The sequence below is a fragment of the Podarcis liolepis genome (assembly GCF_965112155.1).
Source record: "Podarcis liolepis genome assembly, chromosome: 6".
In the NCBI taxonomy this organism is placed as follows: domain Eukaryota; kingdom Metazoa; phylum Chordata; class Lepidosauria; order Squamata; family Lacertidae; genus Podarcis; species Podarcis liolepis.
In genome coordinates, this window is record NC_139559.1 from 77,849,928 (window position 1) to 77,870,116 (window position 20,189).

The 20,189-nt window shown below is 42.5% G+C and overlaps 1 protein-coding gene across 4 annotated transcripts in view; it reads right to left on the bottom strand.

Annotated features, from left to right (window-relative positions):
• COL11A1 (collagen type XI alpha 1 chain) overlaps positions 1 to 20,189 on the bottom strand; it is a 254,225-nt gene that overhangs the window by 11,282 nt on the left and 222,754 nt on the right. For all 4 annotated transcript variants that reach the window (XM_083510880.1, XM_083510881.1, XM_083510879.1 and 1 more), the window contains 10 exons: positions 12,059 to 12,112; positions 10,677 to 10,784; positions 10,529 to 10,582; positions 8,019 to 8,072; positions 7,742 to 7,849; positions 6,655 to 6,708; positions 6,508 to 6,543; positions 6,343 to 6,396; positions 4,676 to 4,925; positions 1,313 to 1,425 (listed from right to left, as the gene is read on the bottom strand). In XM_083510880.1, the coding sequence (XP_083367006.1) occupies positions 1,313 to 1,425; positions 4,676 to 4,925; positions 6,343 to 6,396; positions 6,508 to 6,543; positions 6,655 to 6,708; positions 7,742 to 7,849; positions 8,019 to 8,072; positions 10,529 to 10,582; positions 10,677 to 10,784; positions 12,059 to 12,112 (885 nt within the window). The remainder of the gene's footprint in view (positions 1 to 1,312; positions 1,426 to 4,675; positions 4,926 to 6,342; positions 6,397 to 6,507; positions 6,544 to 6,654; positions 6,709 to 7,741; positions 7,850 to 8,018; positions 8,073 to 10,528; positions 10,583 to 10,676; positions 10,785 to 12,058; positions 12,113 to 20,189) is intronic.

Consider the following 20,189-nt stretch of genomic DNA (forward strand, 5'->3'; position numbering starts at 1 on the left):
GTCTAGCTTGCTAATTAGCAGAAGTGGGGTGTCGATCCCTTGCGCCTTAGGAGCTGATGCACTTGGTTGCTTTGCCAATGAAGAACTAGACTTCCCATAGCCTGTGCTCATGGGGCAGAGTGTGCTTTGGACAATGTTTGATATCTTATTTTGAGAAGCCACGGAATCTGGTTTCAATACTTAATATTTAATAGTAGGAGAAGAACAGCCCTGTTGGATATGACCAAAGTTGTCTATCCTGCCCAACAGTCCTTTGGGCACACATTTAATTTGTGCGCATGGCTCTTAATCCAAGAAGAACGTCATGTTTGGAGAAAATATAACTTTAGAAATATGTAACTCAAAATCATTTCTCCTGCATATTCCCCATCTTACCTTATTGACACATGGTAATTTATCATGGATAGAATTTGTACTGTTAAAATGGAAAGGGGTCAAGCCATTGCAAGAGGTGTTCAAATTTGGGGAGGTTGGATAGTTACAATGGAATGGTCTCATTAGTGGGGTGCACATTTTTATTTTTATTTATTTATGGTTATTACTTTTTCAAAATAAATAATGATAATAAAAATGTGCATTATGAGATAAACTTAAAATTCTGTATTTAAATACAGATTAAAATGTGAACTTTCATGCAGATTTTAAAAAAATAATAAACAGTAATTATGGAATAGTGCAGGGACAGGACAGAGCAGAACCAGAATAAGTGAACGCATTGGACCAGAAATAAAATTAGCTTTCCACCCTTAGCAGAGCAAAGCAGAGATCTGATTCTGTGCATGAATCCCTTCAGCAGGATTTGGGCTCGAGTGTGGAGATGCCCCGTTTAAACTGTAGTCAGACAAGGAGATTGAGTGAGAGGAGTTGTCGCCCGCTTTCTGTGAGAAGGAGCAAAGAAGCAGCTCGCATGCACACACCGAAATGGTTCCCCAGAAAGGGTTAAGAAAAATAAGAACGGAAAGAAAAACATGACTTTATTTTCCAGGATGGAGCCTGAGCTTCATGCCCTCGTTAGAAATGGCTGCACAGCTGTGGTGTGAGAAGGAAAAGAAATGTTGTGGCAAGCAGGTGCAGTCAGCTTACATCTGCACTGCATAAGGGACTGTGGGGGGCCTCCGATCTCTGCTAACACTGAATTATCACTTCACTGCTTTGTTCAAATTTATGTAAATGTAATGGAGTAATTATCCCGCAAGGAAAGGCACATGAACAAAAATGTGACAGGATCCCCCCCCCCCCCGGTTTTAGTCAGAATCTCGAAGCAGCACAGTAGGAACAGTCAACAACAAATGCGGGGAAGATGGGTACTTACTCCTTCTGACTTCTTATCTGGATATATGCAAGTTTCCCCGCCTGCTGTGAAATTACAGTACACTTTGAAAGAGTCCCCGGAACAGCCCTGGTTCGGATCAATCCAATACTCTCCTGTGAAATAAAGAAGAAGGGGAATTACTTCCAATAATTCATTAAGCCGATGCTCAGCCTTTACTGCCATCTAAATGAGGTTGTAAAAAAAATATGCAATGATGAGATTAGACATTTTGTACCTTTGCACAGAATAAAATGCCCTCCCTATTATTTTCTGTTCCCGCAATACAGGCTTGCACATTTATCTTGTGCTTCGGAAAACATAGGCAACAATTTTTGAAGGACTTTAAAGCGACACTGCGTGGGAGTCAGAACCACAGCAGACAAATACACTGGTCAACAGTGTATTTTTTCCTCAGGGGCACAGCACCCGTGGAGTGAGAAACCGGCTAAGTAGGTTGAACAGCAGGTCCAGAATCGAACCTCTATCAGGCATACAGCCTGAGGGGGGAAGAAGGAGGGAGATCTGTGATGCACACATAAATCAGCACCACTGTAATGAGCAAGAATTGCTTTACACAATTATAAATATGGTTTGCTCTCCCAGAACTGTGCTACTTTAGAATGTAAAGGAGGAATCACATTCTTGAATAGTTCCCATGTATTTGAATACTCCCTGCATGTAGAAAACCTGTATGTCAGGAAGGAGGCTAGATGCTCCCTGATGTGCTAGCTTTCTACGGACAAGGGATTTTTGACACGGGTAAATAAGCAACCATATCATATCCTTAACAAGAAGCGGTGCAGTTCGAACAGAAAGGTACAAAGAGTAAAGTGGAAGAGGGGGGAAGCTGATTCTGAAGGAAATATCACCCTTCGGGTATAAGTGCAGCTTTGACACAATAAAAACAATATTGCCTTTGAGGATATCAAAACCTAAGACTGGGTCAATAAGCAATAAAATATAACTGTTATAAACTGTTTGAATTTTTGTGTGGTGATTATTATGAACTGCCAGCTCTGTTCACCTTATGCAGCTTCTCATAAGACCTGCTTAATTCCTCCTCAAGACCACATCTCTTTTTTCTTTGCAATGAGATGAACATGTTCTATACAGTAACTAAAATATACTTGAAAAAGGGGGGAAACATCACATGATAAAAGGAGTAGGAAAGCAGAAAGACAGCGTGAATGCTAGTCTCTTCATTTAAGCCTTGCCATAGGGTTAAAGAAAATTCCAGCTCAGACAGAGAATTATAAATCAGATTCCTCTTGAACAACACGGCCTGTTTTCTATTGCTCTACAATCTACTGCAGCCGAACGTGGTAAATATTAGTGATATAAATGCTATTTAAATGCAAGTATATATTTGCTGAGTGCTCACTGGAAGGACAGATCCTGAAGCTGAGGCTCCAATACTTTGGCCACCTCATGAGAAGACTCCCTGGAAAAGACCCTGATGTTGGGAAAGATGGAGGGCACAAGGAGAAGGGGATGACAGAGGACGAGATGGTTGGAATGTGTTACAGAAGCTACTAACATGAGTGTGACCAAACTGCGGGAGGCAGTGGAAGACAGGAGTGCCTGGCGTGCTCTGGTCCATGGGGTCACAAAGAGTTGGACACGACTAAACGACTAAACAACAACAACATTTGCCGTTTAATGTGGGGTTGTTTTTAGGTCTGGAAGCTTCAGCTATAGCTGGTGCAGAACTCTGAGGCTGGACCGGTGATGGGAACAGACTACTGCCAGCACATTTTACTGCTGTTAGAGACCTGCACTGGCTTCCAATCTGCTTTTTGGACCAGGTTCAAAGTCTTGAACAACTTGGGCTCAGGATATCTTAAAGACTGCCTTGCCTGACTGTCCCACATCAATCACAGAGATGATCTGGGGGAGAACCATGAATTGGTCCCTCATAGACCAGAAGTATGATTCATGTCAAGAAGGAGACATACAATACCTTCAGTGTAGGAGACCCTACTCTATGCAATTCCTTCCCACTAGAAATCAGGCAAACACTGTCTCTGCTAAGTTTCAGACCTCAGCTTAAAACAGCATTATTTCAAGAAACCTTTGCATCATGAATGTTGCTCTACGGTTCTTCTCTGCATTTTAAATTGAGTATGTTTTATTTTTTCTGTAAGCTGCTTTGGGACATATGCCAAGTCTTCTTATGGTCACTGCCTAACCCCTGCATGTCAATCCTGGCCCACTCATCCATTTTTTCTGTTATATTTTATTACATTTTCACATATACACTCCAATTCAGAATTTTTCTTTTCTTTTCTTTTGTTGACTTCCCATCCCATTTTCCATGGTGTTTTCCATTTCTCCCCCTTTGCCGCATCCTATCTTCTATCTCTTGTACCATAACAACAATTCAATAATCTCTAATTCCTTCCTTTCCTCATAGTTCAAATCCTGTTTATGAGATCATCATTCTATAGTATTTCTTTAAGTGGTATCCCCTACAAAGGCTTCCATTCGCCCACAAAACAATCCTCATTAGGTTTTCTTATTTTGGCTGCTAACTTTGCCAATTGTGCATAGTCCACCATCTTTCTTATCCATTCTTCCCACTCAGCCATTTTAGTGGTTCCAGGGAAATAAAAGGCTGCGTTTAGGGGGTTGTGCACCCTATTCAGTTTGTTATTGCCCTTTTCTTGGGCCCAACAAAACCATTGCCTCAGCTGAAGCAGGAACAAAGCTGATAATTATTATTCATGTGGTAATTCTCTCATCATCGCCACCACTACCACCAATCTCCCACCATCAATACCACCTTTGGCTGGTCTCAGAAGACCTCTCTGCAGATGTCCCATGATAATGTCTGGACAACCTATGGCAACAATCCCTGGTAAGTACGCAATCCCCTTTCCTCTTCTGAAATTGCTCTTTAGCCATGCTGCCAAGTTTTGCATTCTCCTCCTTTATCACCATTGTGTAGAGTTATAATCCCTGAACACTTGGAGTGTCTGTCTTTGATCATGCTATTTAAAACAAATTGATATTCACAGTACCACGTAGCACTTTTCCTGCACAGTAAAGGTGAATTATTTTTACTTCTTCAGCAAATATTTCATAAGGGGAGATGCCATCCTCCCTCGTCCACCCATAAACAAGCTAACAGTCCGTCCCCGTCCCCCCCGCTCAGAAACAAAGTTTCTTCAGGTGGTGCTAAAGTACTAAGGGCTTTTTTTAAAAAAAAAACAAAACCCCTGCATGAATGGATTTAATAGGCATTTTATTTAGTTCTTTTTAGAGGCTTTATTAGCCATATAACTAGAATAAATGACCTGACATTATAGTTTAGCAAATCACAACTTCAGCGCATTTGCCTTTTGTCATGTAACATTAACATACCATCTGGGAAGTCTGGGTGACAGAGCTGGAGATCCTTGCATGTTCGGGCTGGGTTGTTCTGAGTCCCCATTGGGTATTTCATGTGCTCGATGTCCTGCTTCAGAGAGTTAAGTGAGCCAAAGATCTCCTCCATGCCGTCGGTGTAATCCAGGATGCTGTCAGCTGCATCAGACATCATGGCATCTGAAGATCTTCTGGTCTTTTTGGGTGACTGGATTGGCAAAGGTTGAATCACCTCACCCGGAGGGCCCTGGGAAAAGCAAAAGCAATGACCTTTCTCTGCCACTTTTTTTTTTTTAGAAAGTCACACAAGATTGGGTAAAAAGCCTAAGGGATATTAAGCTATTCACTTGGATGCAGGGCGTGAAAACAAAATCCTTTTAAAAGCAAGACTGCAGCATCAAGGTGGCAATTGGAAGCCACACAGAGGATTCCAGGGGTTATCTGCAGGGCTTCCCCCTTCTGATTTTTGGCCCTTCAAACTTCCATATTCAGGTGGCAGAAGGAGTACATTTGTCTCATTCCGGGCCATGTTAAGCCTTTGACAGCCAAGGGAAGGCCTCAAAACCTCCACTTTCTCTGTTGGTCAACAGCTTTGCATAGCTGGAGGGTGCAGCTTTGAATGTGGGCTCATTCAGAACAGGACCAAGCTACTTTCTTGTGGTTTAGTATTTTTCTTGCTACTAAAAAATAAATAAAATGCTTTGGCTTATTTCCGAGCTATAATGGCTCACTCATTTATACTTGTGGCCCACTGAGCTGCCTTCAGTCCTATCAGGGAAAAAGGTGGCGTAAAAAATAAATATAGGAGGAGGAGGAGGAAGAGGAGAAGGAAAGCCCAACAGCTACATATTGTGGCCTGGCAACTCCCTTGTATTTGCAGAGACAGACAGACAGACAGACAGACAGACAGACAGACAGACAGGAGTTTTACTGAGCCACTGTTTGGCTTCCATAGCTAATACATATGATTATTAAAATTATTATAACTGACAGCTGAGTTGCATTTGGTCTGTTTCACACATTAGGTCCATAGACAAAGAGCTGATGAGGGTAATTGCTGTTTTGTATTTACAAACAAGTTGCACTTAAAAATCAGGCCAGAGTCAATGCTGCGTATCAGAAAATCAGTGCATCCTTTATTTCACACCAATTTGATAACTTAGCTGATATTACTGCTGCAGCATTTGACTATGAAGTATGTGCTTCAAGTAGGCCTGATCAAATATTCACACACGGAAATGTGGACATTGACAGATTACCTATTAGTGTAACTTATAAAAGCCAATTTAAATGTTGGGTTTAAAATGTCAATAATTGCAAAGAGGGAGAGGGAGAAATCTTACGAGATTGCAAGCTTCGCATGAAACTCTAGCCAATCCCTTCTATTTGATGTGTATCTAGTGTTCCCTGATTAAGCAAGTAAAGTTTTCCACCCAGGCAATCCTAAAAATAAACAATAAATTTTGGTGACCTGTAATAATCAGGGAAATTTTCACCATTTCACTATTTTTTCCCATAAGTTGTTTACTGTTTTGCTAGTTGTAGAAAGCGGCAAGAAGCTATAGATACACAGAACATGAATCCTCATCAAGAGGATGTGGTTTTCACCCAATAACTAGCATAACACTTGCAAAATTCATTGGGTAAGTATCCATTTTACTTACAGGAGGTCCAGGGGGTCCAGGTAAACCGCCATCACCCTTCTGACCACCAGGACCCTATGAAGGAGTACAAAGGAAACCGTATTAGTGGTCATTTTGTAACCAACTGGAACAAATAACCATCAGCAATGGAAAAAGAAAGATGAATTTGAGAGCAAAGTGACTTACTGTTGAACCTTTAGAGCCTTTCGGTCCTTGGGGTCCCTAAAAGAAAAAAGAAAAAGGTAGGTATCATTAGACGATGTTGCATTTGCCGAGGTGCAAATGTCAAAACTGATGGGCATGGCAGGAGACATGCTGGGCGCGGCTACTTACAGGTAAGCCAGGTGGACCAGGAGGACCAAGTGGGCCAGCAGAACCAGGAATTCCCTTGAAAAGGAAAAGGTACAAAGTCAAGTTATTCTAGACACCCTCTGAAAGCTGAGAACCTGACTCTATTGGTGCTAAAAATTACATAGACAGCGAGTTGCAAGTGAAACTGCTGGAGTTCTATCAAGGCTTGCTTGCTTGTTTTGTTTTGTTTTGCATGATATGGATGAGAAATATTGAAAAAAAAGGGTTGTTTTTTGTAAGGATCAAAAGGATCATGAGAACTGAGATTTCATTTAACCCACAAATCTCTTAAACAATTTGAAGGGTTGCACAAGAAAGCAAGCAGAAATTTGTTGGGTGTCGTTAGCGACATTGTGGCAAATGAGTGGGAAAATAAAGAGAAATCTTCAAAACAGGCATAGGGTTAGGAAAAATTAGTATGTCACGCTGATGAATAAGCCAATAGCATTTAATCAGACAGAAATAATTAACACAGGCTCCCAATTACTGGCTTATGGGGATGGGGGATGCCCCTAAATCTACTGTGATGATATGAGATCACTATTACTATTAAGGCTTTAATTTAACAGAAGGTACATTTGCAAAAAATCTTGTATACTAGTCTTCTGTGTTTTGAGTTCACAGTTTTCTTTTTCTCTCTGTTGGTGTGGTCTTCTACAATTATTTCTGAACTATGTTTTCCAAAGTGGTTGTCCCCCCCCCCCCCCCGGTAACTGCACAAAAAAGTAGACACAACCAAAAAGGAAATTCTCCCATGCAAGCTCTGCTGAAATGAAACAGAGCTGAGCTGCCCCCGGAGTATTTAATTGACATCTTTTAAAAGGAAAATAGCTCAGTAGTAAAATATAGGAGCTCACATTTCCCGGCTTTCTTCATTTAAAGAGTTTCCATTGTCAGAGCAGATTGTGGTTCTGCTATTCATCTGCCCTCATAAATCTATTTTTTTTTTCTAGTGCTGAACAGATTTGTTCTATATACCCAGAACTATGCAAGAATATGCTAGTTTGCAGAGAGGCTGGAATGAACAGGAATGAAACCAATAAGAAAAGTGTGTGTGTGTTTTACTAACCCCATCTCCTTTTGCTCCAGTGGCTCCCTGGGGGCCCGGCAGACCCCTGTCACCCTTTTCTCCTTGTTCTCCTGGAGGTCCGATCAGACCAATCAAACCAGGATGCCCCTGGAAAATATCCAAATTAAAGATTGCGGTTAATTTTTTTTTAACAACTTTTAAAAAATGAATGGGCTACATCAAATTTAAAACAAATAAATCACTACATTATGAGAGTTAATGGATGCATCAAGTACTTTTTGTTTCGGTTACATATGAAAGATAAATTTTCACACACCTTTTCACCCTTGGAACCTGGATCTCCTTTCAAGCCAGGCAAGCCAGGTGGACCCTACGGATATCAAGGACAAGCCCGTTAAATGGAGACATGACTTTATTTTGTAATTTTGTGATATTTACCTGAACCACGAAAGGCATAATCACATCTTGCAGCATTCAATGGGCAATGTTGGAGCACGCACCGCAGGGCAAAAGGTGACCTTAAGCAACGTGACCTTACAATGAGCGCAGATCGGAGTAGTTCGTTGCACTAATGGCGTACGCCAATTTGAACCCACCTTAAATGACATTTAAAGGTCCCAGTCTGGTTCTGAAGAGACTCACTGATGCACGAACCATTTGAACAAGTTTTTGGTGTTCCTGTTTTCTTAGTTTTGCTTTTGGGCAGTTTTACCCACCCACCACCCGAGTGAATGGGGTGCATCTTCAGTGCTCCTGAACCCTGAGAGCAGCATTCAACATTAGGGGCAGTGACAGGATTTAACCAGTGGAAATAGGGTCTGGGAGGAAAATATGGAAAATCGGCAAAATGTCCAGGATCTCTTGATCGATTTCTGCAAAAAAGTTCAACAACCTTTGTGCCCTGAATTTTAGAAATAGAAATTTTAGAAACAAAATCCATCTTATCATCTCTGGCAATGCTGATTGCCTGCCAAGAAAATGGAATCCAGTTGCAAACACCCTCCCAGGGTCTCCTCCAACAGGTGATCAGCATTGTTGGATGACAGCATTGATCAAATGTTCATCGAGGGGAAAAGAGGGAGACTGTTGAGTTCCCTCTAAGGATAGATGGTTTGAGACGTTGTGGGACATTGCTTTGTCTGAGAATTTAAACCATCATAAGATGGTTCTAAGAGGAGTTATAAAATGAGTCCATTTGGATGTTTTATGGTTTCCATTTATATCTACTATTTATTTTGGAAAATAGTTTGTCTGTACGTTTGTGGTGAGGTTACCTTATTGATATGTGACTCTTTTAATAATAATAATAATAAATTTTATTTATACCCCACTCTCCCCAGCCAAGGCCGGGCTCAGGGCAGCTAACAAACAATAATAAAAACAAGATTAAAATACAACATTAAGACATTGAGACATTCTAAAATGTCCCTTCAAAGAATCTAATTTATTATGATGTCTGCAAAAATGTATTGAACCTTTTGTTAATTTTATTCCCACTGCACTAATGTGTTCCACACAGTCATTGTTCATTGTTTCACTGCTGTTTGTCTTGCTTGTTGTCTTCGAAAACTTAATAAATGCATCTTAATTTTTTCCTCAATCTGCAGAAGGAATGCTATTGATATTATTCATATGGAATAATATTGGGGAAAGCCAAACTCAGGTCTACTAAGCTGCAACCCTAGACACACTTATAAGAATTTACGATAAGGACTCATTGACAGCGGCGTAGCGTGGGTTGTCAGCACCCGGGGCAAGGCAAGTAATTTGCGCCCCCTAACCCCTAACCTGCCGCCGTTGCCAGCTTCTTCTTGCTGCTGCCTGGGCTGGTCTGGTGTGGTTCTCTCCCATGCTCAGTGCTGCGCTGGGTGGCCGCTGCACTGTCCCTCTCCCAGATAGTCCCTTGCTCTCTCTCTGCACCGTACGCCTGGCACCCACCCCCTCCACAGTGGGCGGCGACCCAGTGGCTCGGATCGGATTCGCACAGCCAGCACTGCAGTGAGAGTGAGTGAGCCAGGTAGGGGCAGAGAACTGCGAGTTCGAGCGCCCCCCCCAGATGTTGCGCCCGGTGCGGCCAGCCCCCCCTGCACCCCCCACACTACGCCACTGCTCATTGAGCATCTGCTTGTGGAGATCTGAGGGGCTGGGGATAGGGATCTGAAGTGACTTGGGCTGCAATCATATACAAGCTTACCTGGAAGTAACCCTACTGAATTCAGTGGGACTTACTTCAAAGTAAGCATACATAGGGTTGGGCTCTCAGTGCATTCTGACTGCTGGTTGCCTGCTGGCAGCAGACATCTATGAAATCATTGTGTTGTTAGGAATGGTAAGTGACCCCTTCAACCAAGTGCAGATTGAAAACAGCCCTAACTCTTCATGTGCAAAAACATTATTCAGTGTGTATCTTTTCCATTTCTTCTTTAGGATATCATTAGATGCAGAAAGCCCAGGCAAATACATAATTCATGGACAAAAAGTGAAATAGCGATGGTACATTTTCTTTTTTAAAGGCTTCTGAGATGCAGAACACAATTTTCACCTGCAGCATGTTCTGTCCTCCTACTTTATCTTAGGTTTGGTATTCTCCTCACAGATGCAGTCCATTGGAAATAGCATGGAGTCAGCATCTACGGCAAAGTTCAATCTGAACTTTAAGAGTAACCAAAGTTTAAATTTTTCAGGATGTGTGACAAATCATTAATACTTCTCCCCCCACCGTTTCCAGCTACAAAATCCAGCAGAAATGCCCAACTTGGTCTGTAATAGTTAGCATCCTTAAGGAAACTTTGTTTAATCAAAAGCCCCATAAGGAAAGGTGCTCACCATGGGACCTGGAGGACCATCTTGACCCGGAGCTCCAGGTAGACCTTGTTCTCCCTATAGGAAAAACAAATTAGGATTTTGTAGGTAAGAGCATATCATGGAAGACAAGAAGCGAGAGATGCTAACATGTTGCAGTCAATGTACTCACCACGGGGCCAGGAATACCCCGAAGACCTTCTGGACCAGGTTTCCCTGAAGGACCTTGAGGTCCAACTGGGCCTGTTTTTCCTGGAGCACCTTCTGAACCAGGTTCCCCCTACAAAACAGGTAAAGTGATGTCAATGGATTGTCTGGCCATTGCATTTAGATGAAAAAACAGAGTGTGAGAAGGGATTGGTCAGCCTGTGTTCTTATGCGTTCAGAGGATCAGGGTACAATGTATTGGCACAGGTTTCCCCCCCCCATTTTTTCTGTCCAAATTCTCTGCCCTAGGTAACCTTGCTTTTCCCAAATGTAACTGGAAGGAAGCCCCTTTGTATAAATTCTCTTTAAACTTCAGAAGAACTGTGACTGGGCAAAACAGGTACAGTGGTACCTTGGGTTAAGTACTTAATTCGTTCTGGAGGTCCGTTCTTAACCTGAAACTGTTCTTAACCAGAAGCACCACTTTAGCTAATGGGGCCTCCCGCTGCTGCCGTGTCGCAAGAGCACGATTTCTGTTCTCATCCTGAAGCAAAGTTCTTAACCTGAAGCACTATTTCTGGGTTAGTGGAGTCTGTAACCTGAAGCGTATGTAACCCAAGGTACCACTGTATTTGAAACCATGTATCTCCTGTGCACACTTTCAATGTGTCCATGACTGGCTGTGGTTCAAATGCGTCTAGAGCCATGCGTCTTAAAGTATTGTGCACTTCTCAAACTAAAGGAAGGGCACTGGACATTCTTCCATGGCCTCTCCTCCCCATTCCTCAATTTGTATGCATTTTTAGATCAGAACAAGATGGGTGTGAATATGGAGGATTTCCTGCCAGTTACAATGATCTTTTGTGTTACTGCCTTTGTGGAACTGCTGTAGGAAGGAGCTATCTTCTCTGTGTTGTGGAGGTGCAGAAATGCTGTGTGTCAGTCCACATAGTCCTGCTCTTCCTATTTTCTTCTAGCATGCCTAGCCCAAGATGTGGGCTAACTGTGAACACCACCAGTCAGGTGTCAATCTTTATTTTGTCGCCAAAACCCTGTTTATCATTCGATAATTGCAAATTGCAAATTCAATTGCAAATACAGTGTGGAACATGGATACAATGCGTGTAGGCTTCTTATCACGTGGCCACTAATAAGGGGCAAACTGAGACTGTAATAAGCCTCTGGCTTTATAATTACCAGCTCATCTTTTCATGTGCATTGGCCCCGTGCACAGTTAGAAAAGAAAGTAAGCAAATATCATTTACACTTGACTTAGGATGCTAAGGGGCAGAAGCCAGGAGCATGAAAAGAAAAGGCAATTTCTCTGCAGCTGACACCAACCACAGCATGCACTTTGGAGGAAAAAACAACACACTATTTTTGTAGCATAAAACGCATCAATTTTACCTTTGCTCCTTTTTCACCCTGCCTTCCTTCAGCACCAGCTGCTCCTGGAGGTCCCTGTCACAATAGGATAAAAGTTATGTGTGTAGGATATCTGCCGGCTCACAAATAGAGTTGGTTATAAAACATACATCAAACTGAAGAAAAGTATGTTTAGTTTAGATTTAGTCAAATACTAGTGAATGATAAAAGTAAGGAAATGAATCAACTGCAAAACTGAGCTGGTCACTTCGCTAAAAATCCAAATCACAATTGTTGCTAGAAGGTCAAAGGCTGAATAAAATTAGCAATACATCTCTTTGTACATTTTTTAATAATCCACTTTCCTATAATGACACACACACCCAAAGTGCTTTACAAGAAACGTACAGGATAACATAAGTAGTTGTAGCAGTAGTAAAAAAAATAAGATTTCAAACTTACACTTCAGTTTAAAACAACCACAATCAACAAACAGAGATGGAAGAGCAGATAAAACAAACATAAAATCAGTAATTAAAAGCCCCAGATAGCCTATATGGCTCCCATTGCAGTGGCAAATTAAAATCCTACAAAGGCTTAGGCAAACAGTTAAGTTTTTATTTGGTGCTGAAATGCTAGCGATATCAGTGCCAGTCATGCTCCCAGAAGGAGGGCATTCTGTAATCAGGGTGCCACCATGCAGAAGACACTGCCTCATGTCATCATGGCCCCATGGACAGCATCCTTCTAGAACTATGAGCCCAGGGAGGCTAACCCTGGGAGAGGCTTTGCTTCAGATAACTGGGTCCCAAGTTGCTTACAGCTAATTAAAGGTTGATACCTGCACTTTAAATTCCACCTAGAAACATATAGGTAGCCAATGGAGATCTTTCAGAAAGAACTGAAGGCAGTTCTTCATTCCAAATTCTATTATTCCTTCTGAGCAATTGTACAGTGTTATTGAATGGAGCCTGACAAAGGCTGTGTGATAATTCCTGGTCCACGTTTTTCAGCCTGGGAAATTTGCATGCCGTGCGTTACACACAAATCTCCCAAGGAGGCATTATCTGATTAGATACGAGCCTGTATCTCCTCGGGGAAGCAGACAACCCCGGGCACATTAGGGCAGCCCACTGCCAACCCCTGGACCTGCTGCCAATCCTCACCATGCTTGCTTGACTGTAAACGGGAAAGAAAGTGAGAGGCAGAAGTATTGCCTGCTCACTTGTCTACTATGTCCCTCTGAGCAGCAATGATAACTTTGGGTGCCTGAATGGAGGGGTGGCTGCAGAGGGAGGAGAAGATGCTTCTGTCAATGCCAAGTTTGGCAAGGCGCTGGAGGGCAGCAGGTCCCACTGAGGAAATCGCCAAAGCCTTTGTTGTACTATCCCACATAGTTAAATTCTAGAAAACCAACACTACCAGTCTTTGTCAGCAAAAACACAAAACAGTGCTGGGGTGTCTTAAAGATGAATTGATTGATAACGTGGCAGCATGCATTATTTTTTTATATTTTTTTTTTTGCAGAGAACAGCTTGCTCCACACACAATGAATTTAAAATATGTAAAGGAAGTAAGACGATCTCTGCAACACAAATGAAATGAAAAGCGGCTCTTTTGGAAGGAAGGAGAAAACAGCGGTTCATCCATCTTCAAATGGAAAATACACGGGAGTGCCATCGCAGCGAATGAGCAAACACATTTAAAATAAGGGACCACTTCTAAGAGTATGACTTTTAGAATGTATGTCCAATAATTGCCTATTTTTATCATGACAATGTCAGCCAGGGACGGATTTAGGTTTGATGAGGCCCTAGGATACTGAAGGTAATGGGGCCCTTTATATGCCCAGCTGTCCTTTGTCAACAACAAATTGTCACTGTTTTTGTTGTTGAATATATGCTATATGGTAATTTATGGACCTAAGAGGTATCTAAAGCCATTTGCACCTAACAAAATATGTATTTTATCAAAGTATTTGTTGAACTGAAATATAATTAAGAAGTATATTAATAGTGAAATACGATAATTATTAAGCTCCAACTGTATGTAGGTTTTATTTGTTTTTTATCTTATATTTTGGAAATGTACATCCAGTTTTTTCCCCTTTAATTTTTTTGGGGGGCCCCCAAGAGAGTGGGGCCCTAAGCTATAGCTTGTTTAGCTTATATGTAAATCCAGCACTGATGTCACCGCCGATTCCTGTGCTGAGTTCAATGAGATTTTGCAATCTCTAACGTCTTCTCCCTTGGATGCATGCATGCATTTGGATAGCTGAATAGAGCTAGTGGCACTGCAGTTCTTAAAAGACTTCAAAGAGTGGGATTGCTTCATTCCTTCCATGATGCATACACTGTAGTAAAGCTGACGAGTTCAACATCTTATCAGTAAGAACACTTTTAATGATCAGTGGCTGCATCGGGGCCTTTTGTCTTTGATACTCCTGAAAGGTTACACTGAGCAATTGGTGAAGAAGGCCATAGGGCATGTGATATGACATCAGCAATAGCCCCTTCTTAAAATTAAACAAATTCTTGTCTGCCATGCTGTATCTAAAGCCTGATTCACACAAGCAAACATTGGTGTCGTGAATCCCTTTAAATGCAGCCACATGAAAACTGTTCTATGCAACTACAACAACAACAACAATAATTAATAATAATTATTTATACCCCGCCCATCTGGCTGGGTTTCCTCAGCCACTCTGGGCAGCTTCCAACAACTGTTCATGTGTAACATTTTAATGGTTTCAGCTGCTGCATAAGAATGGAGCTCCCACACTTCTGCATTTAATGTGTCCATCAATCTGCCGCTGATTTGTATGAATCAGGTGCCTTCATTATCATTGTTTCTATGCTGAATTGATCTAAATGTATTCCCCTTCTGAAATTCAGAATTCCTCCCACTACAAGACATGCTTCACACATCACAGCAGGACAACAGGTCCTCACTTTGACCATTGATTCTCTTGTCAGATTCTCAGATTGCTTTGCACTGTCCATAGTCAGGCCTCACACTACATCAGAAAGGTCTGGTGATCTGCATTGCAAAAATTCCTTAGATCATGTGGAAACATTCCATGTAAGCCCCACCACAGCAGATACCAGGATGGAAAGAACCTACATGATCCTAGAGACCTATGTCAGACATTAGTCATGTAATTTGGGAACCATGACCAAGACCTGCATGGGAGAGGCTCCTGGTTTCCCATGTTGCATGTGCCTTCATTGGAAAGCTGAGGTTGGCTAAAGATCCTTGGTGTACATCCAGCAGCAAAACCCAGCAAACAAATGATATACCAATAATCCAGATCTCCTGAGTGTGCGTTTCTCTGTCTGCAGCATGTACTGAGAATGGCTCTATATAAAGTTGCCCATGAAACAGAACCACCACCACCCAACATTGTAGTCAATGGCAGGGCCGTCTTTAGCATATGTGCTGCCGGGGTGCAAAGATCCGCCCAGCACCCCCAAATTTAGTTTAGCCTCCAAATTAACTTTTACTATGCCTTATGTCACCATTATCATTTGATAAATATCACTCACGCCTGCACGGCTCCAAAAGGAGTTTTTTGTCTGTGTTTTGTTTAAAACCAGCTTTTCCAAAGAAGACAAAGAACACATTGGGAGTTGGTGGAAAGACTCCACACATGTGCTTATGGTCATAGGGGGGTGTCTGAAAGATGAGATGAGCGGGCATTGTGCGAATGCCCGGTGGAGGACCTTAAGGTCCATAAATAGCAACACTCTAGAGGTCCCAGGCCCTAAGGAAGTCAGATTAGCCTCAACCAGAGCCAGGGCCTTTTCAACACTGGCTCCAGCCTGGTGGAACGCTCTGTCTCATGAGACCAGGGCCCTGCAGGATCTGATTTCTTTCCGCAGGGCCTGTAAGACAGATTTGTTCCACCTGACCTTTGGCTTGGAACCAGCCTGATCCCCTCCCCCTCTTTCCCTTTCCTTCTGTGATGGAACCCCTATTTGGGGACTTCCCTGGCTTTTCTGGCCCACATAGGACCAGTCTGGATAGTTAGCCTTGGTGAAGATTTGACATCCCCCCCCCCAAAAAAAAAACAGTTTTTGATCTGGGCTTCCACTGAAATGAGGCTGCATCTTAAGTAGTATTTTAATCTTGTTGTTAAGTTGTATTTTAATCAATTGTTTTTATACCTGATGTTAGCCGTCCTGAGCCTGGTCTTGGCCAGGAAGGGCGGGGTATAAATAAAATCAAATAATAAAATAATAATAATAATACATGGGAGAGCTGTCTCGGGCAGCCTTTCATTGTGGGAGCAACATTATTTCTAGAGGAGTTGGGAGGGCCCTCGTGAGCGCACATATACGAGTTCTTCTTCCGTAGCCTGTGCATGCTCCCATCACTAGAAAGGCGCGTTCTCTTTCTGTCTGTCTCTCCCTCTTGCCTGTCACTCCCCCTCCTCCTGGCTTTGGTGAGCGAAACTTTCCAGAGAGCTCTCCCTGAAGCAGCATTAGCCGGCAGGCGGCGCAAGATCAGTCATGTCAAAGGTGCCACTGATCCCGCTGCCGCATAGCAGCTCAACACAATGCACTTAGGCGGCTTCAGCAGCGGGTGCCTGGCGCCCGCCAGATATCGACGCCCAGGTGCCCCACACCCCTTGCACCCCCAGGTAAAGATGGCCCTGGTCAATGGAGAAGCCTTGGCTCCCCCCAACTCCAGACTCACAATGGGTGGTCAGTAGGATTTAATAAGAGCTTAGTAAAAAAATTCCTTTAATGCACTGCCCATTCCAGTTGCATTTGCTTATCAACAGCAACAGTGTAAATCTTCCCAAATTGGATTAACCCATATAGGTTAATAGGCAATAATAAGGGGACATAGGAGTCAACTCCCAGGGGATGTGGGGGCTTTGACCCCCACAATAAAATATTTGAGGAGGCTGAGCCCCCACAAACTTTGTGGGCATTCCCATTCAAATGTTGTGTATACACTGCGTTATGTAATCAATTGCATTGGGCGGGGCCTACTTGGGCCCCCATAATATTTTATTCAAGTTGGCACCCCTGCAAGAGGGAGAACATTTTCTCTTAAGGCTTTGCCACATATTTAGTTACAGTGGTGCCTCACAAGACGAAAAGAATCCGTTCTGTGATTCTCTTCGTCTAGTGGGTTTTTTCGTCTTGCGAAGCAAGCCCATTGATGGATTAGCGCTATTAGCGGCTTTTCTGCTGATCGGATCAGCTGATAAGCAGCTTAGTGCTATTAGCGGCTTTTAGCGGCTTATCTGCTGATCGGATCAGCTAAGCAGCTTAGCGGCTTAGAAAAAGGGGGGAAGGAAAAAAAACCAGCAGGAACTCGCAAGACATTGTCGTCTTGCGAAGCAAGCCCATAGGAGATTCGTTTTGCGAAGCACCTCCAAAACGGAAAACTCTTTCGTCTAGCGAGTTTTCCATCTTGCGAGGCATTCGTCTTGCGGGGCACCACTGTACTTAGGCATCTATTTTTTAAAAAATGTAAACTTAACAATGTAAAGTGTGACTATGGAAAATGGAAGTGTACAGTATGTGCATCGTGCACATACATGCACACTTGTCAGATGGCTGGCAAGAGGCGCCCTCTGTCTTTGTGGTCCTCTGGGAGCAAACCCAGATTTGTTAGTGTGTAACACACAAAAGTTCCCTTTGTGAGAAGGCAATTAAGGAGTTCTATTACTACACAGGACCCACTCCGAGCAAGCTCGTAAAATGGTTAAAACCAATTCTCTTCTGGTGGGAGAAGCTGTGAAAGAACTTCATTATAACTAGAAATATGTTTCTTGCATAATCTCAGAATGCAGCTGCAACATTAATTAGCAGAGCTTAAGAACACTGTGATCGCTAAATTATAAGCACAATGAATCGTGATTGCTAAACAAAAGGGGTGCATTCGTTATCAAACAGTGCCAATTCTGCATTGAATGCAAAGTGGGTAAATGAACGGCTCTCGTTAACACCCTGTGATTGCCGGCATTGCACAGATGGCGCTTCTACAAAGAAAAGATGGCTAATTGTTATTTATCTTACTTTCCTCGGCTTGAGTTTTGTAGTATTGCAGGCTTAAAAAAACAACAAAAAACTGGCACAAAAGATCTGAGCAACAAGAAGGACACGGAATTAATGTATGTCCTCCACCCACGGGCTCTGATTTAGCTGCAGTTGAAGCTCACTGGGTCACCCTGGGCTTGTTTCTCCTCTCTCTCTCTCTGAGACAGAGAGAAAAAGGGAGGTGGAGACACATTAATTCCTTGGAAGTGTGGTGGAATAAAAATGTGATGAAATAAATACATGAATAGAAAGCTACAGGCAACTAGTCTGGCATAACAACCAATGTCTTCCAATATCCAATATTCCTTTGCCTCAAAAGATGCATCTGGAGACTCCATGGGGTGTTGCCGTATGAATCCAGATGTGAACTTGCAGTTTTCCCATTGCCAGGGGCTGCTTGCACATCTGGATCTCTCTTGCTGAGCCCAGCCACTGTTTCATTGCCTATTTATGATTTTATCTTACGCTCTGAAGGGGACGCATTTATCAAATGCAAATAATTCCATGAGTCGACAAAGTGGCCAAAGAGGCAACTTTTCTCATTCTGGGAAGCAGTTTATCTTCATCTCATTCCTCAACCTGAAGGCTTCCCTTTGAAAAACATGTTCGAAACGCTATTTGGAGTCATCAGTCAGCTGATGGAAAATATGCTTGTTTGTCTTTTAAGCAAAGTGCCATTCATTATTTATCAGGCACATAAACATGACGTGGCCGTTTGTTAGGATGAAAAAAGCAGCCACACCTGTTTGCTATACTACTAGCCTTTCTGTGTAGATATTGCTCAGAGGGGAAAAAAGGTATTCTACCCTCATTTTCAAGTTCATGGGGCATCCTGCCGAGAAAGCAAAATGCTTTGCCCATAATGGGAAAACAAAGCCAGTATAAATCATTGTTATATTCCAACTCCCGTCCCCCCTTTTTAAAAAATATTGTTTTACATGGCATTTAAAGAAGCCTCGCAGTTACCTGGTCAAGCATTTTACCTTTACCATGGGAAGGCCCATTCTACATATGGATGTGAATGTCTTTGTGTAAAGTAGCTGATTCTGGCAACCCAGTCAGATAGGCAGCTAATAATAATAATAATAATAATAATAATAATAATAATAATGTGTCCACCAAGTATAAATGGCCAGCTCCACGTTAAGTAGACCCCTGGCAAAATACTCTCCCTTGGCTCCCACCTAGCCACTGTTTTTTAAAAAAATTCCCACAACATCCCAGAGCTGGACCCTTGTGGTGCTGGGGAAAATTCAAAATGGTGGCTTGTAGCAGGGCAGGGCAGCAGCACTGCTAGGCCTTCATGGGACTCGATATTCCTGATCACATGACAGCTTCTAAGTACCTTCAGCTGGAAGTCTATGAGAAAGTCTGAGAGGAACCTTAGAAAAGCCAACACTGGGGCAGGGCTTCTGTACCCTCAACTCTTTGAATCCTTATTTTTTTCAGGCGTATAGGGTCTTAGTAACATTAGAATCATGGTAAAAGAATGAGGGGCTCTCCTTCATTGAAAAAACAAAACAGAAAACCTCATGATCGATAACAGCTGATTCACATGCTACTTTTTTAGATGCTGAAGTCACCATGAAGTAATTTTAGCAGATCAATTTTTGCCTGGCAAATAGATTGTGGAAAGGAATGCTCTTATGACAAGAGCTGGCTTTTCACTTTGTAGTGCAAAGCACAGATGATTAGCATTTTGGCTAAAACAACAAGATTCTTGAGCTTGAATTGGTGCATACAACAGGTCAGGTTGGGGATGGTGCTGAAAGCTTTAAGCTAACTGTTTCACAGAATTTCATGGGGAAAGATACTATTTCCTCACCCCCAGCATTTTTGGCTAGTTGGATAGAAACACTAACAAATTCTTGAAGTTTTGAGGAGACAGAATTTAATTGCCAAATGCAGCACTGTTGATTTAAAGGCTTCCTGGAATGACCAATTGACTGTTGTGGTGGAAGAAGAAACTGATTTGGAGAGACACTCCAGAGTGTGAAAGAGAAAAAAAGGGAAAGGAGGGGGGCTTCTGCCTGGGAAAATGTGAGGGGTGAAATAAGGTGAGAACACACACCAGAGATGGGAGTGCAAGAGTGAAAGGAGAAAGGGCAATGGATATG